This window comes from Camarhynchus parvulus, chromosome 7, assembly GCF_901933205.1.
Source record: "Camarhynchus parvulus chromosome 7, STF_HiC, whole genome shotgun sequence".
In the NCBI taxonomy this organism is placed as follows: domain Eukaryota; kingdom Metazoa; phylum Chordata; class Aves; order Passeriformes; family Thraupidae; genus Camarhynchus; species Camarhynchus parvulus.
This window is the reverse complement of record NC_044577.1, coordinates 15,200,179-15,227,394: the sequence shown is the minus strand read 5'-3', so window position 1 is coordinate 15,227,394 and position 27,216 is coordinate 15,200,179. Positions and strand designations below refer to the sequence as shown.

Genomic DNA, 27,216 nt, shown 5'->3' with positions numbered 1-27,216 from the left:
TTTTTTGAATATTAAGACATATATACAAATAACAGTGAAAAGTGCAATGACTAAAAAGAGGAGAGCATACAAAACATGAAGAATAATAAATTTAAGCAGCAGATTATTCATCTGGCAATGTATACATCAGTGAAACAAGGGGAAAGGTATTCAGAGAAGAGAGATAAGGAGATGTTCAGTCACTGATGTATGTACCTTTAACTGAAGGAACTTTATGTTTTTTAAGGACAGGCACAGGTTCTGGTACTTTTGGCACAGCAACAGGCTCTGGTTTCTTGGGCACAGCCGCAGGTTTCTTGGGCACAGGCACAGGTTTCTTTGGTACAGCCACAGGTTTCTTGGGCACAGCCACAGCCTTTTGAGGAATAGCCACTGGCACCTCCTCTTCTGCCTCTTCCTCCTCAATCACCTCAGGGACTTTAAAGATATTAGATCTGTTTACCTGACTGAGCTTAATATTATGCACACAGACAAAATGACAAAATGCTGCTCTCAGCCCTCCAACAAAGTGCAGGGGAGCAAAAAACACTGAGCCCTGCAGCAATGTGCAGGGCATGGTAGGCTCTTGCAGGACACCACCCTATACCTTCAGCTGGAGAGACTTCTGGCTCTCCGGGCTCAGCAACTGCTGCCGCCTCTTCTGCTGCTTCCACCTCTTCCTCCTCTTCCAGGACCTCAGCTTCAGGCATCTCAGGCACTTCAAAGATATTAGTGCATTTCATTTTACATAGCTGAGAAGACATGACAAGAAGGACAGGGCGACACAGACACAGAACATCACAGCAGCCAGCTCAAACCCTCACACACCACGCAGCAGCACCCCTGTCCCAGCACACACAGCCTTGACAGTCTCAGTCAGGGAACAGAGACAGGCCAGGAGCGGGTAGGACAAGGCTTAGGAGAAGAGGATTCAGTATGTTCTGTGTTAAGTTATCCATGAAGACAGGTACCTCTGGGTGCTGGAAGCTCTGGTGCTTTGGCAGAGGGCACAGGTAGTTTTTCCTCACGAGCAGCCTTCCGGGGCACCTCGGGTGCTTCAAAGATATTAGTAGCAGTCAGTTTTGTACCCACAACAGGAGGATGCACAGTGACATGTAGACTGGAGATGCATTCATGAACAGAACCAAAGTGGTCTCACAGCATCAATCTCTCTCACTGGCTCACACACACAAATCTCCCCAGGAAACAGGCACAGAGTAGTCATGCCAGGTTGGTTCTGAGAGAAAACTGCTGGCTAAGCATAGGCTTGAGGGTGAGGTGTGAATTAGGGTACCTAGCAGCCTTTCCTCCCTTGGAGGAGAGCCTTTCATTCTCAGTCCTGCTGGGATCTGTCTTTTGTCTGGGGGCAACCTCAGCCCATGTCTTATCTGTTACCATTCCTCAAGAATCTGCTGGTGCTTTACATTCAGCAGTTTGGGCACTGACAGAATAAGGAACACAGTTTTTTCTCATTTTTCCCTATTTTTGTCCTTCTGTATATCCATTCTTTGCTTATGCTTTTCTCTTTTTTTTTTTTTTTGACTGATTTCCTTATCCCAAGTACCTGTCTTGCTTCAATTTTCATTTCACTGTGGCAACTTCCACAGCCTGTATAGTGCAATGGATTTTAAAATGATTCTTTTTATTATAAACCCTAAAAGTGTCAGCAATTTCTTTGACACTTTCTATACTGTCACTTCTTATTGCACATGAGCATTGCTGAGTAAAAGCTGGGTTTTTGTTTCAAAAGATTTATGTCTATTATATGCACTACCTGAGTCTGCCAGAAGAGTCATGCAGACTTGCCTACTTAAGATAATAATTTGGGCAGCCATATGAAAAACTTATGATGAATTGCTAAAATTAACCTTATGATTAACTTATGATTAATTGCTAAAAGTTTTAATATCTACAGATTCAAAATAAGACACCCATATAGTAAAATCAAAATACATTTTGAATTGTTTATACAAAATGCTAGATTTTCAAATTCCTAACTGATACACAGCACAGAACGTGGAAATTTCAGGAAATAACCAATGAACAGAACAACAACAGACATCAGAAATAACATGTAAGACAATAAAGAAAGTCTCTTTTGGACTGATGCACAAAGCCACAGGTACCTCGAACTGCTGCTGGTTCTGGCTGTTTGGGCACAGTTACAGGTGTAGGCTCTTCCAGAGCACCTTTCTTGGGCACCTTGGGAACTTCAAAGATATTAGTGTATTTTAGTTTTGTGGGCACTGCAGATGGCTATGTAACAATAAAGCAACCAGTAGTAAATACACGCAGTCTTTTTTGAGAAAGTGCTGTGGTTACATTCAGCCATCATCTCTGCCTTGCTTCCACCCCGTGGAATGACCAGGGTGTCCAAGACATCCCACAGGAGATGGAAACACTGTGTGTGGTGTGTGTTTCTTGGTCAGGGTGGAAATGTAGAAAATATATCTGGCTTCTTAGTAACAGATGATCAGAGATTCATTTGTGGAATCCTAGTGAATTTGTGTATCAGCCAATAAAATTCGTGACTGCCATTGTAACATTTTTTTTAGGAAATAGCATTTGTTTTATCATCACCATTTTTTTTTCTTTTTCCCTATCAATTATTTCCATTCTTCACACCTCCTCTTAACTTTCTGTGTTCCACAGTTCTTTTCATTTTAATTCTATTGTAGAAATGGATATACTTCTTTACTTCTCTCTAGACATATCCAGTTATCCAGTCCTTTGCTAGCAAAAATTCCTCAATACATTGGCATTGTCTTACTTTTAAAGAGGTAGAGAACTTATTCAGCTGCTGTCATCTATTAGAAGCTTCAGGGATGCAATGTTTTGCTTTTTAAACTTAAAGACTTATTTTCAGGCTCTTCTTCAAAAAAACATGCTATTCTGTTTAAACTAAACAGTCAGCGAATGTTAATTCTTAAAATTTACTAAAAGTTCAGTAAGCTAGAGATATTTTTTCAAGGAATTAAATCTAGTTTTTCAGCCATGTTTTTGACACTACACATTGCACTTCATATTTCTTAGGCACCTATCTCTGATCACCATCAAAAAATTAGTTAAACTGAAGTCCAGAAGAACATGGGTTTTTTTCTAATGATGATACTTATAGTGACCAGTACCTTTGACTGATGGTGGTTCCGGTTGTTTGGGTACTGCAACAGGCATCTTTTCTTGTGGGACAGCTTTCTTGGGCACCTTGAGCACTTTAAAGATATTATTGCATCTTAATTTTGCAGTTAAATTAGTAGGAAAGATCATAAGACTCAGTCAAAGAGTTTAGATATTTTTAAGCACAGTAAAGTTCCTCTAGTGACTGGCTGGTTAGTCATGCACAAAGATTGGTCCAGGAGATATTAAGGGTCAAGGACAAACAACAAATCTTACACAAAAGAAGGGATAACAAATTAAAATATTAATCAATACAGTAAAATAAAAAGCACCTCTCTCCAGAAGATATACCTTTAGCTTGAGGAGGTTCTGGTTTCTTTGGCACAGCCACAGGTTTTTTGGGCACAGCCACAGGTTTTGGGGGAACGACCACTGGCACCTCTTCTTCTGCCTCTTCCGCCTCAATCACCTCAGGCACTTTAAAGAAATTAGACCCATTTACTTGACTGAGCTTAAGGTCAGCAAACAGGCAGACGGCAAAGCAGGACAAGAGGAAAGTGAACACTTGACTGACTATCAGGGTGTCCTTTTCAGCCAATCACTCCTGCTTAAAGTGGACAAGCCTCAGAGAAGCCATGTACGGGCTTACTGAGAGGGGGGTTTCTGGAAAACCCCACCCTCGCTAGTGGGAGTGTGCAGACGCACAGAGATACAAAATGGCAAAATGCTGCTCTCAGCTCTCCAACAGAGTGCAGGGGAGCCGAGAACACTGAGCCCTGCAGCAATGTGCAGGGCATGGTAGGCTCTTGCAGGACACCACCCTATACCTTCAGCTGGAGAGACTTCTGGCTCTCCGGGCTCAGCAACTGCTGCCGCCTCTTCTGCTGCTTCCACCTCTTCCTCCTCTTCCAGGACCTCAGCTTCAGGCATCTCAGGCACTTCAAAGATATTAGTGCATTTCATTTTACATAGCTGAGAAGACATGACAAGAAGGACAGGGCGACACAGACACAGAACATCACAGCAGCCGGCTCAAACCCTCACACACCACGCAGCAGCACCCCTGTCCCAGCACACACAGCCTTGACAGTCTCAGTCAGGGAACAGAGACAGGCCAGGAGCGGGTAGGACAAGGCTTAGGAGAAGAGGATTCAGTATGTTCTGTGTTAAGTTATCCATGAAGACAGGTACCTCTGGGTGCTGGAAGCTCTGGTGCTTTGGCAGAGGGCACAGGTAGTTTTTCCTCACGAGCAGCCTTCCGGGGCACCTCGGGTGCTTCAAAGATATTAGTAGCAGTCAGTTTTGTACCCACAACAGGAGGATGCACAGTGACATGTAGACTGGAGATGCATTCATGAACAGAACCAAAGTGGTCTCACAGCATCAATCTCTCTCTCTCTCACTGGCTCACACACACAAACTCCCACAAGGCAGAAATTTCAGGAAATAACCAATGAACAGAACAACAACAGACATCAGAAATAACATGTAAGACAATAAAGAAAGTCTCTTTTGGACTGATGCACAAAGCCACAGGTACCTCGAACTGCTGCTGGTTCTGGCTGTTTGGGCACAGTTACAGGTGTAGGCTCTTCCAGAGCACCTTTCTTGGGCACCTTGGGAACTTCAAAGATATTAGTGTATTTTAGTTTTGTGGGCACTGCAGATGGCTATGTAACAATAAAGCAACCAGTAGTAAATACATGCAGTCTTTTTTGAGAAAGTGCTGTGGTTACATTCAGCCATCAGCTCTGCCTTGCTTCCACCCCGTGGAATGACCAGGGTGTCCAAGACATCCCACAGGAGATGGGAACGCTGTGTGTGGTGTGTGTTTCTTGGTCAGGGTGGAAATGTAGAAAATATATCTGGCTTCTTAGTAACAGATGATCAGAGATTTATTTGTGGAATCCTAATGTATTTGTCTATGAGCCATGTCTCATAAATGACTGTGGTCTGTGCTGGTTTAGTCAGTTATTGTCATATTTTTACTTGCAGCTTTACTATTACTATTTTTATCCTTCAGGTTGACTTCACCTTTCTTTTTCTATCTCTGCATTTCCCCCCTCTTCTTTAAGTTCTCATATTTTCCCTCTGTCATCCCCTGGCTTTCATTCTAATCACTAGATGTTGCTTATTACTGTTTCCTCTTATATTAATTTCAGTTTTTTAAAAAATTATATCATCACTTTGAGGTGGTAGTTCATTTGAGGAATGTCTTTGTATTTCAGATTGAGAGAATCTGATGGCAGAGGGAATGTTTTTTCCGCCCAGAGCTTGGGAGTTCTAAAGGAAATTAAATGATACATCACTGCATCAATGGATAGTGTGTTCAGTTTAGTGTGTCTTTAGTAATTTTTTTGTATTTCAATTATAAATGCCTTTTTAAAGGCTCACAGTCTACATGCTGGTAGTAAGTTTACAGCTCTTTGTTTACCGCTCTTTCATGCTATTTATACAAAGTAACAACTTTGCAAATCCCATAGTCAAAAATGTTAATGTATGACCTGAATACAGATAAATTAGAAATAACAGTTTAAAGAAGATATTCTGCTCTGTGATACAGATACATAGAGATATTTGTGATTATTTTGCTCTATGTACTAAAACTGCTACTGTCTGCTGAAACCTTTAGTTTCTATTTTGTCTTTCCGCATAGAATCATCAAGGTTGGAAAAATATTTTAGAATCATCAAATCTAACTGTAAACATAACACTGCCTAGTCCCACTAAACCATATATGAAGCCATCCCTGCTAATAATGTGAACAACTGTTTACAAACTCCTTCTCTTGCATCTATAAGATTTTGGCATTTTTTTGGTAGGAGAATAAACAGGAATTTATAATATCTGCTTGATATGACATAAATCCAGTATAACAAAAGTTTGGAAGGTTTAAGTTGAGAAAAACATTTCCCACCCCTGCACAGCAATTCATATTTGGCACATTTCTTCTACATTTTTTATATCAGAGTATAGAGTGAAACATCAATTTAAACCGATATTAATTTAAAATAACCCTAAAAAGGAAATAACATCCTTTCTTATGATGATAACAGGGGTGACATGTACCTTTAGGAAGTGAAGCTTCTGTTTTTTTAGACAGAGCAGGGGGCACTTTCTTCTCTGGAGCAGTCCTCTCAGCCATCTCAGGCACTTCAAAGATATTAGTGCATTTCATTTTACAGTTACAATAAAACTCAGTGTTAAATACAAAGACTGAAACACAGAGGACAACAGACATGTTTTGAAGTAATAATTTAGCACACACTCATACTCAGTGTGAGTGTCATTTAAAACAGATCAAAAACGACAGACAGAACAAAAGAGGTTAAAATACTACTTAAGAGAAGATTCAGTGTGATTGTCATGTATTCATGATAACACAGCTTTGACTGATGTAGGTTTTGTTTTTTTCAGGAACAGCTAGACAAATTTTCTTTTCTGGGACAGCTTTTTGGGCATTGCATGTTCTTTGAAGATATTAGTACCTATTAGTTACATATATTAAGCTTTAAAATGAGCAGTGAAACAACATATACGAGGGAAGGAAAAGAGATCCTATGCACAAGAGATACCTTTAGGCTGTGCAGCTGCTCGCTTTTTAGCGGCAACATGCTGGTCCTTTTCGGCCCCCTTTGCTGGTGGTGGTTCCTCTGGTGCCAAAACCAGCTCTGGTTCTTTGGATGTCACTTCAGGCTTTGGTTTTCGAAGAGGTGTAGAAGGCTCCAGGTTTTGGGGTTCTAAAACAGTTTCTGGTTCCTCAGACACCATGACAGGTTCTGGCACAAAAGGCTTTGATTTTCTGGACACCGCAGTAGGCCTTGACTTCTGGAAATCTGCAGCAAAGTCTGTTTCTTCAGCTGCCACAAAATCTGTTTTTTGGGCCCGCACAAAATGTTTTGTTTTGGGGGGCACCACAACACGCTTTGATTTTTGAGTTGATTCAACTGTCTCTGACTCCTCAGACACTACTATGAGCTCATATTCCTCAGGGGCCATAAATGGTTCTGGTTTCTGGGATTCTAGAACTGGCTTTTGTTCTGGGGGCTTCACACCATATTTTAGTTTTTGGGGTGGAACATCAGACTTGGGTTCCTCAGGTACCACAACAAATTCTTGTTTCTCAAGCACTACAACCTGGGCTAGTTTTTGGGATTCCACAGTGGGCTTCTGTTTTGGGGTCATCACGCCATATTTTAGTTTTTGGGGTTCAACATCAGGCTTGAGTTCCTCAGGTACCGCAACAAACTCTTGTTTTTCAAGCACTTCCACATGTGCTACTTTTTGGAATTCCAAAATGGGCTTCTGTTTTGGGGTCATCACGCCATATTTTAGTTTTTGGGGTTCAACATCAGGCTTGAGTTCCTCAGGTACCACAACAAACTCTTGTTTTTCAAGCACTTCCACATGTGCTACTTTTTGGAATTCCAAAATGGGCTTCTGTTTTGGGGTCATCACGCCATATTTTAGTTTTTGGGGTTCAACATCAGGCATGGGTTCTTCAGGTACCAGAACAAACTCTGGTTCCTCCAGCGCTACCACATGTGCTAGTTTTTGGGATTCCACAATGAGCTTCTGTTTTGGGGGCGTCACACCATGTTTTAGTTTTTGGGGCTCTACATCAGGCTTGGGTTCTTCAGGTACCACAACAGACTCTGATTTCTCAGGCACTATAACACGCTTTGTTTTTTGGGATTCTACAACAGGCTTCTGTTTTGGGGGCATCACGCCATATTTTAGTTTTTGGGGTTCTACATCAGGCATGGGTTCTTCAGGTACCACAACAAACTCTTGTTTTTCAAGCACTTCCACATGTGCTACTTTTTGGAATTCCAAAATGGGCTTCTGTTCTGGGGGCATCACACCATATTTTAGTTTTTGGGGTTCAACATCAGGCTTGAGTTCCTCAGGTACTACAACAAATTCTTGTTTCTCAAGCACTACAACCTGAGCTAGTTTTTGGGATTCCACAATGGGCTTCTGTTTTGGGGGCATCATGCCATATTTTAGTTTTTGGGGCTCTACATCAGGCTCGGGTTCCTCAGGTACCACAATAAACTCTGGTTTCTCAGGCAACACCATATGCTCTGTTTTTTGGGATGCTACAACAGATTCTGATTTTTGGTGTGTCAAAACAGTCTCAGGCTGCTCAGATGTCAGAACGTGCTCTGGTTTTTGAACTGCCTTTACAGGCTTTAGTTTTCGGGCCACTCCAGCCACTTCTGGTTTTTGCGGTTCCACCTCTTGAGGCTTTGGTTTTGTGTGTCTTGCAATGGACTTTGGTTCTTGAGGAACTGGAACAGGTACTTTCTTTTCTGGCAAAGTGGTCTTGGTTGCTTTATGTACATAAAAGATATTAGTTCTAAATTTAACAGCTGCATGGACAATCATACCAAAATTAAGCCAACCATAAAACATAAAAAGACAGTTGTGATGAAATATTAAAAACATATCAGATATCAATCATTTATGCTGGCCTTTTAAAAGAAGAATATAGAACATTTTGGCTTTTCTCTCTTTTCTCTCAAGAGTACATACACACACTCTGCCTCACAAAACTCACGGTCCCATATGGAAGTACACACATGCACTAATAATAACTTAAGATATAAGTAAAAGCCGAGATAATTGTCAACAGAATGGACAGGACAAAAGATATTAATTGCACTGCAGGCAATAAGCTGAAGATTCTTTCAAGAAACAGCAGTGATGGCATCTAGTTTTTCTTGGTGGAACTTCTTGTATTTCAATTAAATTGATAACTTCTCCTCTAAGCAACTAGAATGGGCACTTTGTTTTCTTCTCCTATTATAACTTTTAAGTTATTAGCTGTGGTGGTTTTCTTGAACACAAGCAGGTAGAATAGCAAGAATATGCAAAAATAGTAAGAAGAACTGAAGTAGAATAATAGTAAGAATAACATACAGGCAATTCAGACATCCAATATTTGCCACTAGTTTTTTTAAAAACAACCATGTGTGTCTATTTCACGTATATATGTAGATAACTAGAACAAGCAGAATTTAGAATTTCAGGAAACAGAAGGCTTGGATAATTACATGTTAAAAAAAGGGGAAAAACATTACTTTTGTTATTTTATTAGTGTTGAGATTTACCTTCCTTTGGTGGGAGCTCTGGTTCTTCAGGTGCAGCCTCTGGTTCTGGGACAGCCACAGGTTCTGGTATTTTTTGCACAGGTATTTTCTTTTCTGGAACAACTTTCTTTGGCACCTCGGGTTCTTTAAAGATATTTGTTTGTTTTAATTTCAGGAATTTGAAGAATAGGAATTAAAAAGACAATAATAGCTCCAAAGTAAAAAAATAGCTAACAACATCAGAAAAAAGCCCACTCTTATAAACCATTTTGTTGTTGTGTTTTTTTTCATATTGCTTTACACACACTATTAGTAGCCACTGTCACCGGGAGCTATTCCCAAAGGAAGAAGACAACACAGTTTGTAACACTTATATTATATAAAGTATACAAAAAAGCTACATACACAAACATAAAAAAAGATAATATTTAGAGAAACAGATAAATGTTTGTGTCTTATTACTGTTGAACATATACCTTTGGCTGGTGGAGGTTCTGGTTTTTTAGGAACTTCAATGTGTATTTTTTCTTCTGAAATCACTTTCTTGGGCACCTCAGGCACTTAAAAAAAAACAGTTAATTTTATTTATGTATGTCTGCAGTGTTCAGACATTAAGAAAAAGTAAATCTCAGGCCCTTCAAAAGCATGAGAGATTTTGGATGTGAATATGTAATTTCTCCTTTCCCTAGAGAAAACTCTTTCTGCTGCCTCACTGAGTTACAGATGCAAAAACTACAATGGAAACAACAACAAAAAATTTATAAGACCTTAATAAGAAAAGTAAATTACCATTATGTTAAAATGGTATTGTAGAAAATTAAGGGGTTTTCTTTCCTTGCATACAATTTTAGTGACTGGATGTTCTGGTGTCTTTGATACTTAAACCTCTCCTGGGACCAGCTCCTTTGGTACCTCAGACATCGAAAAATAGCAATAACTTTATACTGTCAGAATTTCATAAACACTAAAGCATAACAGCAGATCACTCTTAGTGAAAACACCAACTACAAAGATCTACTTTTTTAAATCAAAACATTTTCTCACTTGAAAAACTTTTGACAACAGAAGAAAATGCTAACAGAGGTCTTGAATACTGTCTTCTATATTGTTAAAACAAGAAAATAATTTTTTTTTGATTCTGTACTTTTGTCATAACGTCAGGTATCTTTAGCTAGTATAACTTCTAGATTTTAGGCACAGCAACTTCGATTTTTTTGTTCTATATCTACTTCCTTGGGTCCTTCAGGCGCTTTAGGAAACAGATTATTTTCAGTTATTATATAGAATTTTACAGTTATGTTCAAAACTTTTCAGTAGAAATTGCCAAGGTTCTTAATAAAACCTCTGATTTGATTTGTTTATTGTCTTGAGGTTATTTTATGTCTCTGTAAAGCTTGGGAAACACCTCAGAGTCTTCTGGAGTTTCTTCTTCTACATCAGATTATTTTTCCATTTTATTCAAACATCTCCCATATCTCTATTTGACTGAGATTGACATTGTCTATTTTGCATTCCTTGGCACATTTTTCTGTGTGTAATGACTTCTTGGTATCAATTTTTTTGTCTCTGAACACAAGTTTTCTTCTATATTAGACATCTCTATCACTCATTCTATGCTCTCTTTTGGGCCTAGTTTTTCATTGTCAGTCAGGACTATTTCACATCACAGAGGCCACCTTTTCTCCTCTTAAGATTTCTGCTTTTGTTCTCAAGTGTCAATCTCATTTCTGCTCAATATTTCTACTTCAATATTTCTAACACTCTGGTACAGATTACAACTATGATTCAAAAGAGAAGAATTTTAAACACAGTAACATATATAGAACAATATAGTCACAGAAAATAACAGGAAAACACAAACAAGCAATCACATAACTAATCTCCACAATCAAGATAGAGGTGTTTTTCCTCTTCCAAATTTTAGTTTTCTGTAGCACAACATACCTTTGGCTGGTGGTGGTTCTGGTTTTTTAGGAACAGCAGTGGGCACTTTCTCTTCTGGAATTTTCTTGGGCACCTCTGGCACTTTAAAGAAAACAGCATTCATTTTTTAAAATTAAAGCATCTAAAATATGTGCATTGTAAAGGACAAAGAGGATCACAAGAAGCATATCAGAAGGAAAGATATAAAAAGAGAGATGTCATGCAAAAAGCATTGTATACGATTACACACTAATTGGATTTTGATAAATGAGTTTTGCTATAAACTCTAATGCTCAAGAGAAAAATCTCCTCTGAAAGACACTATTATTGACATATAAGCTTTAGGTAGTGTTACCCTTGGTATTTTAGATATAACAGTATTTATTGATTTCTTAGGTACCTTGTATACATTAAAAACATTAGTGTAGTTTTTAAAATTACAAAAATTAAACATTAAATACAGAGACATAAGACAAAACACATTGATATATAAGGACGTGACAAAACAAGTAGATGGATAAGGATGCTTTTACAAAGGTTACAACTTCTCAGAAGTCTTCAAGGTTCTACCCCTCTGGCAAAGAATAAAAGTTGGAAGTGACTTTGCTTGGGATCAGTTGTCAAGCAGGTTTTGATTTGCTATGCTCCCCATAAAGATGCAAACAAGCTAAAGAAGTCATGGCAAAAGTCGAACTTCAATGAAATACCTTTTAAATGTCATACATAACAGTTCTATGCTTGGCAGTGCTATGTGATAATGACTAGGGTGGGACAAGCTGCGCTGCTTGACAGTTGTTAATGCCACTCAAACTGCCCATTCAGACAGGCTTTTAAAACACCTGAATGAATTGTAACAGCTGGATTCTGTGCAAATTCTATTTCCATTCAAAATGACATCAATTGACCCCTAAGTTTAACATGAGCAATGTGAAACACAGGGATAGGAGGTACTTCTTGCCTAGTGTATGATCAAATTTCTGAGGCTGTACCCAAAAAGTGAAAACGTTCTGTAAATCTCACTGCGTGTTAACATGGCTGGAGGTTTCCTTATTTCTAGTCCCTTTCACTGGCTTCTGATACAATTTCTGGGTTATTCTTCGGTGGAATAAATAGATCAACTCAACTAATTTTAATACTTTGACAGCAACAGCGCAAGGGACAGAAGAAACTTGTAGAAAAATAATGAAAGGGTATGCTGACCTATAACTTTGGCAGCATCTGGCTTTTTAGGCAGAGTTTTTCTTCAGGAATACTTTTTTTAGGCAATTCAGACACTTGAAAGCTATTTACTGATTTGATTTTGTAACTTAAACACAACTTAAGAAACAGAAAATGGGACATATACAACATAAACACCACAAATCTGACACGTGGACCATGAACTATTAAATCAGAAACTATGTAAGAAACAGAAAAAAGTAAAGATGTTTATCAGTGAAAAATCTCAGTTCTACCAGGCTCTCAAAGTACCTTTAGACGGTGGAGATTCTGGTCTTTTAGGCACAGGAGTAGGTTCTGGTTTTTTAGGCATAGCAATGGGTACTTTTTCTTCTGGAACAGCTTTCTTAATAGCTGCAGGCACTTTAAAGATATTAGTTCAATTTAAAGAGAGAAGGACATGTCATGAAAAATCTCACATTTTTTATGTAAGGTACTACAGAAAGAATGAATACAGAAATATATTATGCTGAACAAGGACTAAAACACAAACATGAATAATTTAATTTTCCTGGAGTTCAAGACTTAGCAAATTGTAGGAAGAGGTGATGAAGAAGTCATATACCTCTAGATGGTGGAGCTTCCTCTTTCCTATGAACAGTAGAAATTTCTTCTTCTATGTGAATCTCCTCATAAACTTCATGTACTTGAAAGATATTAGTTTAAACACTTAAATTAACTTAGAGTATTTTCAGAAAACAAGACAACATGTTAGAAAAATACCAAATATAATAAAATATTCAAGCTCCTCTGAAGACATCCAGGCTTATTTTACGTCCATGTGCAAAATTAGGATGCTTTCAAAAAAGGAATGAAAAACCCCTCACTGACCTGACCTCTGCAGTTTGTCAGAAGAAAGATGTGTGATGTGTCCTAAACTGAGCTACTATCATGAGTACAGAAATAGACCCTGTCTATCTCAGTTCTGTCACTTTCATTTTTTTCCCCTTTGGGCTGATCTCAAGTAGCACTTAATTTTAAGAACAGCTACAGACAATAATTTTTTAAAATTACTTTTTACAAGTAATTTTACAAGCAAGTCAACAAAGCTGTTAAGCAAACTCTAGTTCATGATAAACAGAATGCTCTCAAAATAATTTATATATGAAAACAGGTTTTTTATTCTTCAAATCAAACTTAAAATTTCTTATACCTGTAAAGTGTGAAGGTTCTTCTTTAGGTACAGCAGGAGGAGGTATTTTTTCTTTGTGGACAGCTTTCTTTCGTACTTCAGGAACTTAAAAATATTGGTTTATTTTAGAAATTTTCATTATGAAATAAGTAATACAATTTTGTAAAAAAAAATTAAATCTACTAGAATAAAAGGAAAAATATGTGGTATTGAGATGTGAATAAAACTTAACAACTTCACCTTCTGGAGTCTGTTATTTTTCTAACTCCTACTATTTATGGTTCTGAATATGCTCTTCTCTAAAAAGATAGTAGGAGATTTTATGTTTGGGTTTTTCTTTGTTTTTCCTGGTTTTGTTTGTTTGTTGGTGGGATGGTGATAAGTGCATGTGTATGTGTGTGTTTAAGGACTTTTGGCACTAAAAAGAGTTTTCTTTTTTGAAATTTAAAAAATACCCATAAAAGCAAGGCAAAAATCCAGTTCAATTAACTACTTTTTTAGGCTTCCATCATGTATAGAGCTCTTCAATTCTGGAATCATGTAACAAAACTATGTTTCTATTCAAAACTTTGTGGCTTTCTATTTTGTCCTGATTTAAAGTTGTACCTTCTCTCACAACCTTTTAGATTTTTTTCCAATATATTGTCAGAGAAAGTATTTTGAGAAATAGAACATGAGACATGAAGTCAAAAAAATACAAGACTAATCCCTGAATTTCCTGCCTACTAAATGTCTGGGTCTAATTTAGTCCCCCTAAATTTTAAATTGTTGCAGAATGCATCAATCTGTTTAAGTAACTACTTATAGGGAAAAAATAAAAACCAACTGTAAAGTGTCTCTAGCATCTAGTGGTGTTGTTTAAGGAGAACATGCAAGCTGGGTTTCTCACTTGGATCTCACTTTCATAAGAGGTTAGAGAGGGTTAATTTGGAGGTAATGTACCTTTAGCAGGAGGAGCTTCTTCTGTAGGTACAGCAGCAGGTATTTTCTTAAGTGGGACAGTTTTCTTTGTCACTGCAGATACTTCAAAGATATTAAATTTTTAAAAGAACATTATAATACACAAAGTGTAAGTAGCAAAGAAGCAACAGACACATAGCATCTAAAGAAACATTAGAATGAAAACATTAAATAACAGATTAGCACACAGATGGAATGATGAAGATGAAAAATTTGTAGGAATGTGTTTCTTTACAGATTGCTTGAAGAGTTGGTTTACCTTTAGCTGCTGGAGCTTCTGGTTCACTAGGAGTAATAAAAGGCATCTTTTCTTCTGTTGGAACTTCTCCATAACCTTCAGGTTCTTTAAAGATATTAGTTTATTTTACATATTTTAATATTAGTTACAAGACAGGAGTAGAAAGACAAAATAAAAACATGCAGAAATGCATATGGACAAAGAGCTGTTTGAGCACAAGTTATTTAAATATATTTCAGCCTGATCATTGGCTTACTACTGCTGAAAGTTACCATTCCCAATTAGTAAAATATATGTTTACAGGAGTATTTAATTTTATTTTCTAGTTTCTTAGTTCTGTCTATTAGACAGAATTTTTAACTGAATTTTGTATGTCTTTATTTGGAGTTGACTATCTCCATTGCAACTCAAAAATTAGGTGTTGCTCAGGATGGCTCTTAAACCACTTTCTACTTAAGTGCATTTCTTTGCTCCAGTGTGACTCAAGTGCTTACTGAATCAGAAACTTAGCTTCTCTCTTATTTATGTATCTTTTTCACATTATTAGAGGAAAAAAGTATAGCACTTCTAAAATGTTAAACTCCATTTTTACATTTAGTGTAAGGTTTTAAATTTAAAGTTTTTTAAATACTGAATTATATCTAAATTTGTGGACATGGATGGTCTGAAAGATATCGATATAAGTTTCTTTTAAATAGTCTTAAAAATGAATTAAAATTAGCTTATATTTTACAGAATAATATCGAGCATGACTTGATATATTCTCTTCAATTGACTGTTTGGTAGATGAGTCATTGATGTACCTTCATAAAAAGGAGGCTCCTCTTCTCTAGGGGTAATGGTGGGTACCTTCTCTTCAAGGACAGCTCTCTTATGAAACTCAGGAACTTCAAAGATATTAGCTTTTTTTAGTAACTTCAAAGTAATTTTCAACTTTTAATATCCCAAACAGAAATAAACCCAGAAAACTAAGTAGTTTTGAGGTCTTGGAAACTTTTCAAGAATTAAGTATGATATCGTTCTAGAACTGCCATCCTGGAACAATGAACTATATGAAGGAATTTATGGTTTCAGCTCTCAAAGAGAAAGCCCTTTGTCTTCCTTACTGCCTTGTCATGCTCTTACTTCTGGTTGCTGTAACAGCTTTAATAGCTTTAACTTACTGGCTCTTGCCCTGTTACTTCTTCACCAATATCATGACCTGTGTATTGGTATCAAAACCCCAGTTTAAACTAAATTCACATCTATACTATAAATAGGAAAGCATTGAAGATTTACATACTGGTGTTGTAAGCAGCAATACCTGATCAGCATGCTTTCATTCATAATTCAGTGATTTACTGTCTAGCGCATATTTGAAATGTTTGCCCCAGAGTTTGGGATTTATCACTGAGATTTCAATCTCCACTTAGAGATTGCAGTGGTGTAAAAAACATGGCAAGTTTTAGTGATGTTAGCTGGGAAAAAATGGCACAAATATTTCCTTTCCATAAAGTCTCATATCAAAGGCTCCTTTACCTTTCATTGGTGGAACTTCTATTTCAGGTGTACGTGTCGGTTTCTTTTCTGCAGGGACAGGTCTTTTGAAATCATCTGGCCCTTTAAGATATAATTTACTTTTAGGGCTTTCAAAGCTACTTGAAAGAAGTTAAAAAGAAGAGCAAGTCTAGCAAGGAAGATTCTTGAAACATCAAAGAATTAAATCCTTCCTGAAAGAACATTTATGTTAATTTTGAAGATTAGACAGAAGAATAACATATTAAAAAATACATTCTTGAAAGATTACATTTGCTTTTTCCTTTCCAGAAGAAATAAAGATATTATTTCTTTCTGAACTTTTTTCATGTGCAAATTAATGACAGAACACACATTTTTTAAGTGACTCTAATGTATTTTCAACAAATGACTTGAAACCAACAGACAAAAAAGACTCAATGACAAACAAATGAAAAAAGACCCACGGTGAGGACATAAAACATGCATGTTTCTCAACAAATAATGAGGACAAAAGACTGACATCAGAGTTCATGTTTCACAAGGACAATGAAGAGGAAGTATACCTTTAGCAGGTGGAGGCGCTTCCTTTTTAGGAGCAGCAGGTGGTACTTTCTCTTTTGGAACAGGTTTCTTTGGCACTGCTGGCACTTTAAAGACATTGGTAGTTTTTTTAAGAATGTTTGCAGTATGAGTATAATGTAAGAATAGAAGTTAAACAAAAAGCAAACAATACAAAGAGTCAGAAAACTTAGCAAAACACAAAAATATTTCTTAAATACATAAATACATGTTGTAGAAAAGAGGCCAACCATCTGGACTGTTTTGCTTGGATTAATGCAGCCAGAGTTTCAGTATTCAGTGAAAGAAAAACACTGCTGTTGGATGAATTTTGAATAGGGATAAGCCTTAGCAATTAGGTTTCATGTGCTATCAGCTGTAATTAATGGCAGCTGGGAATATGGTAAGGTTGCAATTTCCTATCAAATAACTCCAAGCTTTTTTGTAAAAACAAACAAGCAAACTGATCCACCTTTTCCCACTGATTTCATTCTGACAATTCATATGAGAAATAACTATAAAAGTTAGCATAAAACAAGTTCCTGGCAAATTTAGTGCTATGAACAGAAAATTACAGAACTCTGGACTAGTGCAGTAACTTGTCAAGCCCTTGCTGACAATTGCTATTCATGGCATTTATGTTTCATAAAGCCTGATACAGAGAATACTTGTTATGATAGCACACACTCCAGCACATCATTAATTTAAAAAAAGTTCTAGGTTTTTAGGATTCTGCAGGAAACTAGAGTTTTAACAATGAGCTTTAAAGTATCACATACGTTGTGATGGCAAAAATGAAATTAAGTTACTAACTTCATTCCCTTTGTCTCCAGGAAGTAATTTGCTTGATTTTTGTTTTGTTAAATAAATAATTTTTTTTTAGTAATCTGAATTTAACAGTACTGTGAAAGAAAGCTAAAAGTCTAGCAGTCAAATCAGAATAGGTAAAGTACTGGATTTGGGGATTCAGAGACTCATGCAGAAGGCTGTGTTTTCAAATTTATCTGATGGATGATGTACCTTTAGCTGGTGGAGCTTCTCTTTTAAGAGCAGGTACTTTTTCTTCTGGCAGAGGTCTTTTGGGCAACTCAGGCACTTTAAAAATATGTCATTTTGGATTATAAGTTATTTATGAAGAAACACACATAAAAACAGCAAGCAGAGCAATCACTCATTTGTAGAGGGGGCATCTCAATTCATGCATAAAAAGAGGGAGCAGTCATCTCAGAATTCTTGAGTAATGAAATAAGAAATATCAATGTACATCTATTTGGTACAATGTAGATGCACTTTCTGTTTGGTGTGAGGGATCCTATGATCATACATTTAAATTATGGGAAAGAAGGTTCTACATGAGTCCTAATATCTTTATAACTCAAAGAAGCTGAACTGGACAAAGGAATTAAATATTAATGCATAAAAAGTAATTCAGGTTGAAGCTGAATTACATAATAAGATTAACATTTTCTCTGCTTATGTTATATATCTGCTAGTTCACTCTTGGGCAGTCAGATAGAGAACCCTCCCATTTTAAAGGGAAGGGAATTGCTAAGGAAGCACTAGGATAGGGACAAACTTTGAATGGATTTATCATTACCAGCAACAGACACACATAGGACTACAAACAAGGCAAAATATAAATAAACACCCATAGGAAGCTTAAGCAGCAACTGAAAACTCACCACACTATAAGAACACAGAAGTCATGACTTGATTTACCTATGGCTGGTTTGGCCTCATAAGCCTCCTCATATACCTCCTCATACTTCTCATAGATCTCTTCCTTCTCCTTAAACTCATACTGTTCATAGACATCTTTCTCCTCAGCTTCCACTTCATATTCATGTTCCAGAATTTCCTTATACCCCTCAGGTTCTTCAGGTTCCTCGTACGCCTCAATTTCTTCAGCTTCCTGAATCTTCTCAAACTCTTCAATGCTTTCATATGTCTCATACTTCTCATATTCTTCATAGGCATACTCATACTTCTCCACCACAGGTGCAGGAGCAGGGACTTTTTCTTTCCGTACAAGTTTCTTGGATACTTCGGGCACTTTAGAAACAGTACTATTGTTACTACCTCACAATTATTTAATTTTTTTAACAGTTAACCAAGATAATTGACATAGAACAGAGAATATGCATGACAACCTCAAGCATAAGTTACATTAAATTATAAAACTATGCCTCTGAAAAAAATATATATTATAAAAGATTTTAGAATGAAGAGGAAAAAAAATCTTCGGGAAAAATAAGAGGAAATATACCTGTACCTTTTGTTGGTGTTGGTTCTTTGGGTTTGGGCACAACAGCTTGCACTTTCTCTTCTGTCACAGCTCTTTTACGCACCTCCATGACTTAAAAGATACAGATTTTGTTTAGGAATTTAAAAACAACAAATTACCTTAGAGCAATGTAAGTAGAAAAGCACAAAACCAGAGCTTTATGGTTCAACAACACAAACATTGAAAATGAAGAGTTTAAACATAAATTTGAACAATGATCTTGTACAACAGAGAAAAAATTTAGAAAGAAGAAGGTCAAGGGTATTCCTAGCATAAATATTAATTATAAGGAGGACATATACCTTTTGTAGCTGGAACCTCCACTTTTTCAGCAGGAGCAACCAGCACCTTCTCTTCAGGAGCAACCTTCTTAGGCATCTTGGGTACTTTAAAGATAAAACCTAACTTCAGTGTACTTTTGCACAGTTTTTAAATGGACAGAAAGCCAGAAGTTTATGAACAACAGAGCAGAAACGTACAAACAAATACTATAGTGACAATACAGGACAGAAATAGTTAAGTGTCCCTTGCTAAACTCAGCTTGGATCAAGAATATTATCAGTTAACCATAGCAGCATTTACAGTCTGCAGTACCTTTGGCTGATGGAGCTGGCACCTTTTTAGGAACAGGTTCTTTCACTTCAGGAATGGGTTTCTTAGGCATCTCAGGCACTTTAAAGACATTTTATTTTAAGAATGTCATCCACCAGTAGTATAAGAAAGAGAACAGAAAACATGTACAAAGAGACATAATAAGAACTGATCTGCAGAATATATTTTTAAAAGATGAAACAGAAATTTAAACAAAAGACACTTTACACCCACGGGCTTGACTTCTTAAGCAACTCAAATAGTTTTACAGTTTGTTTAGTGCTAGGAATTTGACAGGCACTCTGAGATATCAATACAGAAATGCAGCAGGGACACAAAGCTAACATAAATAACAAACTAAACAGACACTGAATAACAACAGATTGTTAGCATATGCACCTTTTGCTAGAGGAAGCTCCAGTTTCTCAGGTGGAGGTACAGGTGTTTTTTCCCTTGGGACAGGTTTCTTAGGAATCTCTGGTTCTTTAAAGATATTATTTTGCAAACACATGTTAAAATTGCTTTTGGAACAGTAAAAACGTGAACATGGAAACAAGATAAAAACAAAGGACAAGACCACAAACTCCCCTCAAAACATATATAAGAGTTACATAAAACTTAGAACAAGAAATAGAGGTGAATTTTAATGAACACAAAAGATGCCACGAGTGACTTGCAAGAAAAGATCATGTACCTTTTTCTGGTACAATTTCCTCTGGAATAAATTCCTCTTCTTCTTCCTCAGGAACAAAAAATGGAACCTTTTCTTCAGACACAACTTTCTTTGCAACTTCAGGCGCTTTGAAGATATTGTTTTAAGAACTTTACTTTCATGACATCACAAAGAAAAATCCATAACATAAAACACAAAGACACCAACTTTAAAGTAACAATAGAAATAAAAAAATGGGGGAAACTACTGGGTGTTTTTTACTCCCTGAAAACAGCAATGTGTAATTGGGTTGCAAGTCTTATATGAGGACTAGCACTTTTGCCCAATTTTTAATTCCACAGTGTCATCGCAAACAGAAAATATTAGCAAGATATGCTACAAACCACAGTTAAAAACATTATTAGCATTAAGGTTTTTTACATAAAAACCTTCCAGTCTGCTTTTCTTTTCTGTTTTTTTTTTCTAAATTACTCAGCTGCTGAGGTAGAATCTGCTTGGCATCCAACAGTGGCCTTTGCAATAGTCTACCTCCACTTCAAATTTAACATTTAGGGTATAGGATCTGGTTATTAGTATGATCAGTTATAAATTGATGTTATTTTTGTATCATTTTAGCTAAAACCCTTGAGAATCTGGCTTATTCTCAAGATACATGTAAGAGTGATCTCCCTAAATTAAAGAATTTCCATGTAAAGGGCCATAAAATTTAATTTCAGCTATTTTGTTTAAAGAAAATTTAAATTACTTTAGAAATTATTTCTGGATGATAATATCACAAGGAATTATTTCATTCACAGTAATCAGTGAAAGTGGAAAAAAGCAGATCATTCAAGGCCTGATTCTCAGCTGGCTGCAGTCAATAACAGAATAGACAAGCCCTGTCTGAGCCCTAGCACTGCTCACTGCAGGGAAACAACAGGACCTGAATTCACATGAGTATAATTTGAATGTTAAAATTAGGTTCCACTGAAATATGAAAAAAAGAGGGAGAGAAGTTATCTGCATACATCACGATGTGATATACCTTTAGCTGGTGGAATTTTCTTTACTTTAGGAACTGCAACAGGTACTTTTTCTTCTGGGACAGCTCTCTTGCGCACCTCTGGCACTTCAAAGATATTATTTTGATAAGAAATTGGTAATTGCTTTTAGAGCCAAAAAAAAATCAAAACTACTAAAGCTACAGAACAAAGTCACAAAGACCAGAAAGAAGAAGAAGAAAACTCCTCTCAAAAGGTTAATTGAGGTTTATACCAAGCTTAAAACAATCACTGGAGAGGAAGATCTATTAATGAATTGAACAAAGCTCTGATAATCTTCAAGAATCAATGCTGTACCTCTTGCTGGCATCTCTGGAACCTTTTCCTCTTCTTCAGGAACAAAAATAGGTACCTCTTCACTGGGACGTCTTGGTACTTCTGGCACTTAAAGATAGTTTTTAATTGTACAAAACTTAGACACAGCTTACACAGAAGCTAAAGCAAGTACATTTGTCACACAATGCTATGACACGGCAGTTAAATTCTAACAACAAATACACAAAACCAAGAACAAGCATTACCCACGTGTCCAGCTATAGGAAGCAATACCTTTGGCTGGTGGAGGTTCTGGCTTTTTATGTACAGGGACAGGTACTGCCTTTTCTGGAACCTTCTTGGGCACTTCAGGCACTTTAAAGACATTTTTATTTAGGGAATTAATTTTCAATGTAATATAAAACCTAGTAAAAAGATAACTGTATATCTGATATTAAGATAACTACACAAATAGGGTAAAATCTAGTAATGTGATGAAAGTTAACATAGATTTTATCCACAGATTTATGCACAGATGCAAACTTACAAATATACAGGGACTACAGGACTACAAACTGGGGTGGTAAGGCTGAGGGGGAAGTCTGGCTGTTTAGGTAATTTTTTTCTCTTTTGGACCATCTGTTTTTGAAGCAACAAGTCCTTTAAAAGATTTAGATATATAAGATCCAAAAGACAGAGACCGTACAAAACACAAAGACATTGTCAAAGTGAAGAGTAAGGATAGACCCCATGACTGACAGACAGACACAAGAGTGTCAAACAGCTCAGGAGTGGTTCAAACACATTAGGCTGAAGAATGGGATTGTTACTGCCAGTAATAATCTTCTTATAAAGATGAAGAAACAAAAGTAGAATCACACAGTTGAACCAGAAAATGGCATACCTTTGGCTGGTGGAGGTTCTTCCACTTTTTTAGGCACTGGGACATGTACCTTCTCTTCCGGCACAAGTTTCTTTGGTACTTCAGGCACTTGAAAAAATATTATTGTAGCTTAAGAATTTCATTTTTGAGCCATAAGGTAAAGAACATTGATATGAATCAATAAAGTTGGGTGACAAAGAAGAACTGTCAAGAATAGAAAACTCTTCACTCTACATCATGTATGAAAAAAGACCGACTTTTAAATTTTTTTTTATAAAACATTCAGTCAAGAGCTATACCAAGTCCTATACCTTTGGCTGGTGGAACATCCTTCTTTTTTGGTACAGGAACAGGAACCTTCTCTTCTGGCACAGGTTTCTTTGGCACTTCTGGAACTTAGTAAGATATTAAATATTGAACTTGGCATGAAAATCAAAACAACATGATATACAAAGCAGTCACACTAAAACAATTAAACACAAACAAAAAGAACCACAGCTCTTAAGAGTAACAATTCTTTTTCTGTCCTAGTTTTTAACACAAGTGAGAAGATAAAGGAATGCTAGAAGATCTTTCTGATCACAGATAATGACAAGTGCATGTACCTTTAGCTGGGGGACCTTCCTTCTTCGGCACTTGGACTTTCTTTTCAGGTACAGGTTTCTTTGGCGCCTCGGGCACTTCAAAAACATGAGTTTGGTTAAAAAAATAAACCATAAGCTACTCAAAACACAAATGAAACAAAAAAGACAACAACACAAATATTTCATATGAAGACCCCTCTCCAAAAAGAACAGAAAAAAGTAATAAGCAATTTAGGCATCTGAAAAATAATGTGAATTAAATATTCAGAGGATGCCTTCTAACATAAAGAGATGATATATACCTTTTGCTGGAGGAGGTTCCTTTTTCTTCAGAATAGGTATTTTTTCCTCTGGAACAGGCTTCTTGGGAACCTCAGGCACTTGAAAGATACCATTAATGTTTTAGGTATTTACTTCCATAACAACAGGAACATAAGGTGCAAACAAACATCACAAATATATACTCATGCAGACAAACATCACATACTCAAAAAAATCAGCTATGATTTAAAAAGATTTTATCACTAAGACAAAATAAAATAACAAACTCATCATATTAGCTGCTATTATGTCTATTCTCCCTGCTTAGCCATGGAGACCATCAGTAAAAATGTTTTCAACTTCAAGGGCTTTTTTGAAAGAAGATCAAGAAGATTAAGTCAGAGAGATTCAGTCCGTTTTTTGAATCAGCTATTAAAAACATCTTTCCAGTGCTTGTCAGGCATGTAATAGGTTGCATCTGATCATATTCTTTTATATGTTCTAAATATAAATTGTTGACTGCGTCTTCTTCCGGAAAAATTTCCAAGAGCTTTCTAAATGCAAAAAACCCAAGCACATCTAGTTTATCAACTGACTGACTTCAACACAGAACTGTCCATTATAAGTACCCAGCAGTTTATACCACAATTTGTTGGGTAAATAAAATGCTTCTTAAAAAATCCATTTACTCTTCTGAAATCAGACTTTAACTGCAGTGAGGCAAAGGCTTCAACTAAAACGTATCTAAACTTTTGTTTGTACTCCAAACCCCAGAAATGTCCATATAAATTTTACAATGACAGGAGAATAATTCCACTGTCTCTGAGCATAATGAAAAAAGTTTGGAGTACATATGAATTACACTTAGCTACTGTGAGAGATTAAATGGAAATTTCAGCCAACACTAATCTCCCTGTTCAGGATTAACCTGGGTTTTGCAGTGTACAGCCTCATCTTTTCTCATGTTTATGACAAAATTTCTACTGCAAACAAAGTTAGATATAATTTTGACATTCATTGATTAGTGAAATGAAATTCTGAAATTATTTGATGGAAAAAGACACTATGGAATGATTTGGATCAGGACAGGAAATGATACTCTTAGATGATTATGTAATTTTGGAAAATCGGATATACATTATCCATATCTTTATACTATGATGCAGAAAGGCTTTATTACCAAGACCTTGGCATGACCTAGTTCTCCTAAGTAGTGAATACTATTGTTCATCCTGTACTAACAATGTAGAAAATTTGTACCCATACCATAGAAATTATTCCTAAGGAAAACATTTGAAATGAAGATTATTTAAATATGGATATTTTTCTTTTTCATGAAAGTACATTATTCTCTTCAAGACGGAAATGAACATCAACAATAGGGCTTTCTAAGATTTCTGAAAAAAATTGTGTGACTTGTGTTCCTAAATCACTTATTTTCAAGTACCCTAGCTATTTTCTAGATCAATATATTTTGTGTCTCTGATTGCAGACTTTACATAAGCATTTTTAAGTATTTCAAGCACAGTCTGATGGAAAAATTGAACCCCAGACGAGGATGAAATTCAGCTTAGTTAAATTTTCATAGTGAGTTATACAGAGTTCATATGAAAGAACATGTATGACATGGAAAATTTTAATTTATGCAGTTAGTAGTAAAGAGTAGATATACAGCCATCACATGTTTTCTGTGCTATAAAATAATCAATAAACATGTTAAAAAATGCACACTGTAAAGCACTCTGCAACATTTTAAAACAAAATTTAGTACTTTCATAAAATGAAAAGATACTACTTTTCCTCACACAATCCCTAAAGTTAAAGTATACCTCTGGCTGGTAGGGCAGCCTTCTCTTCATACTGAGGAACCTGTGGCTCTTCCTCCTCATATTCAGCAACTTCCTCTCTATAATAAGCAGCCTCTTCTTCATAATGGATGACTTCTTCCTCCTCTTCATACTGAGGAACTTCTTCTTCTTCATACTGAGGAACTTCCTCCTCATAGTGACTAACTTCTTCGTAATGTCGAACCTCCTCCTTGTATCGGATTACCTCCCTCTCATACCTGGTGGCATCTTCCTCCTCGTACCTTGGAACCTCTTCCTCCTCCTCATACTGAGGAACTTCAACGTACACTTTTTCTTTTCGGGCAACTGTCTTGCGTACTTCGGGCACTTAAAAAGATACCAATTAAAAGAATCTTAAAATTTAGCACATAGATCTTACTAATAATAAGGATCACAAGGCATTGCCAACTAAGAATTAACCAGAGGATGAACATGCCATAGAAAACAAATCAGTACTCACTGCACATGAAACATACAAGACACAAAAAACATTTACACCATATTTGAATGCTCTATCCAGTATACCTTTGGCTGGTGGTCTTGCCATTTTTTTAGGAGGATAAATTGGTACTCTTTCTTCAATGATAGCCCTCTCTGGTACATCAGGCACTTAAAAGATACAGTACAGTTACATTTAAGAATTTTTATATGCAAATTGTTTAAAAGCAAAAGTATTGGCAAGAAACAGAAAAAGATATATTACAAACACATGGCTGACATGTAAAAGACAAGCGTGCTTATTGCCACTGGACATGTAGCTAGGGAAGTCATTAGGCTTCTTTTCAATTAAGAAACAACAAACTTTTCAAGGTACCAATATAAACAGCTGATATGATTCCTGCTTCATCCACTGCTGCCAACAGTTAAATTAAGTTTGCTGATGGGCAGAACTCAAAATCCAAAGCCATTCACTTACAAAATCAATAAACCTCATTGTTCTCTGTAGCAGCTCCTTGCCAGAGCAGTGACACTTTGCACTACCTCAGGAAGAGATCAAGAGTCCTTATTCACTGACAACAAAAGATTTGTGTAGGAAACTCTAGATGAAGGTGAAGGAATGCAGGGAGAAAAACTTTGAGAGTGACTAACAACAGAAAAGGGCTCTGGTCTAATTAAAAGCAAAAGAATGATGCGCTCAGTGAGGAAGGTGTTTTTCCTCTTCTGTCAATTACTTTTTGAAGTGACTTGTTTCTTCTGACATGGCAACGAGCCGTTCCTTGTAAAAGCAGGAGCATCTCCAAAAGATTAAGGTGTGGATATGTTCAGTTTTTAAGACTTATTCGGGAAAGAATGCTGTGTTTAAGAAGCATATTCTCTTTTACAGAAGTGTGTGGGTCTTGTCTTCTGAGACAGGTGTCTTGGAAAATTTTTGACCAATATAATAGGAAACTGCACAGAAAATCACCTTGGCATTTTATGATCGGGCAAACTTGCCAATTTGGAGAATAACTGTGGATTTCTTAACAGATTTGAGATTTTTTCCTGACCTTCAGAGATGGAATCCATTCTGTTGCTGACAGATTTGAGAATTTCTAGAAGCTTTATTCATGACAAGCTACAGTGAGCATAGATGACTGGCTGCCACAAGTCTTGATGCTTTGTGTTATTTTTGGGGCAATGTGAAGACTCATTAGCTCTCTAAGTATTTTCTGGCACAGCCTTCCTTGATATTTAATTATAAATGCCAGGTACATCTACACTTGAAATCTTAAACTGAAACTGCTTGGAACCGATACTTTTAGTGGATTTGAAACCAAAAACTGCATTATGCATGAATGCCCTTTTCAGAAAGTTTAAATTCCTTTGGATTCTGTTTTCCTAGATAAAACACCAATGTTTGGTACCCTATTGGAGAACTGTTGCCTTTAATGTCTTTCTGCTTTGACCCTTTTCTTTCCAGACCAAATGGCATATTACACCTGCCTTAGAGAGAGCCAAAGGTCGTCCTTCATCACACTCTTAGTACTCATAGTATGCTTGTCCCCCAGCTTTATAGACTAAGTAGATAGTTTAACTTCATGCTGATTTGTTTGTATTAATCTTTCATGATATGAATATGAAAATGCCATTTATCAACAGTA

General features: G+C 36.5%; 1 protein-coding gene across 24 annotated transcripts in view; it reads right to left on the bottom strand.

Annotated features, from left to right (window-relative positions):
* The window catches only part of TTN (titin), a 238,116-nt gene that overhangs the window by 109,488 nt on the left and 101,412 nt on the right, over positions 1-27,216 (bottom strand). For 16 of the 24 annotated variants that reach the window (XM_030952694.1, XM_030952707.1, XM_030952698.1 and 13 more), the window contains 38 exons: positions 25,661-25,744; positions 25,118-25,462; positions 23,330-23,407; positions 23,049-23,123; positions 22,755-22,838; positions 22,465-22,551; positions 21,855-21,935; positions 21,603-21,689; positions 21,290-21,373; positions 20,287-20,391; positions 19,992-20,075; positions 19,596-19,673; positions 19,304-19,387; positions 18,990-19,073; positions 18,437-18,769; positions 17,738-17,812; positions 16,723-16,806; positions 16,181-16,261; positions 15,466-15,549; positions 14,684-14,767; positions 14,407-14,487; positions 13,486-13,569; positions 12,898-12,978; positions 12,585-12,695; positions 11,136-11,216; positions 9,668-9,751; positions 9,213-9,335; positions 6,672-8,432; positions 6,166-6,249; positions 4,637-4,720; positions 4,288-4,371; positions 3,924-4,034; positions 3,448-3,573; positions 3,108-3,191; positions 2,106-2,189; positions 951-1,034; positions 587-697; positions 196-417 (listed from right to left, as the gene is read on the bottom strand). In XM_030952694.1, the coding sequence (XP_030808554.1) occupies positions 196-417; positions 587-697; positions 951-1,034; positions 2,106-2,189; positions 3,108-3,191; positions 3,448-3,573; positions 3,924-4,034; positions 4,288-4,371; positions 4,637-4,720; positions 6,166-6,249; positions 6,672-8,432; positions 9,213-9,335; positions 9,668-9,751; positions 11,136-11,216; positions 12,585-12,695; positions 12,898-12,978; positions 13,486-13,569; positions 14,407-14,487; positions 14,684-14,767; positions 15,466-15,549; positions 16,181-16,261; positions 16,723-16,806; positions 17,738-17,812; positions 18,437-18,769; positions 18,990-19,073; positions 19,304-19,387; positions 19,596-19,673; positions 19,992-20,075; positions 20,287-20,391; positions 21,290-21,373; positions 21,603-21,689; positions 21,855-21,935; positions 22,465-22,551; positions 22,755-22,838; positions 23,049-23,123; positions 23,330-23,407; positions 25,118-25,462; positions 25,661-25,744 (5,661 nt within the window). The remainder of the gene's footprint in view (positions 1-195; positions 418-586; positions 698-950; positions 1,035-2,105; positions 2,190-3,107; positions 3,192-3,447; positions 3,574-3,923; positions 4,035-4,287; positions 4,372-4,636; positions 4,721-6,165; positions 6,250-6,671; positions 8,433-9,212; positions 9,336-9,667; positions 9,752-11,135; positions 11,217-12,584; positions 12,696-12,897; positions 12,979-13,485; positions 13,570-14,406; positions 14,488-14,683; positions 14,768-15,465; positions 15,550-16,180; positions 16,262-16,722; positions 16,807-17,737; positions 17,813-18,436; positions 18,770-18,989; positions 19,074-19,303; positions 19,388-19,595; positions 19,674-19,991; positions 20,076-20,286; positions 20,392-21,289; positions 21,374-21,602; positions 21,690-21,854; positions 21,936-22,464; positions 22,552-22,754; positions 22,839-23,048; positions 23,124-23,329; positions 23,408-25,117; positions 25,463-25,660; positions 25,745-27,216) is intronic. The other 8 variants (XM_030952697.1, XM_030952712.1, XM_030952703.1 and 5 more) reach the window with 8 other exon arrangements.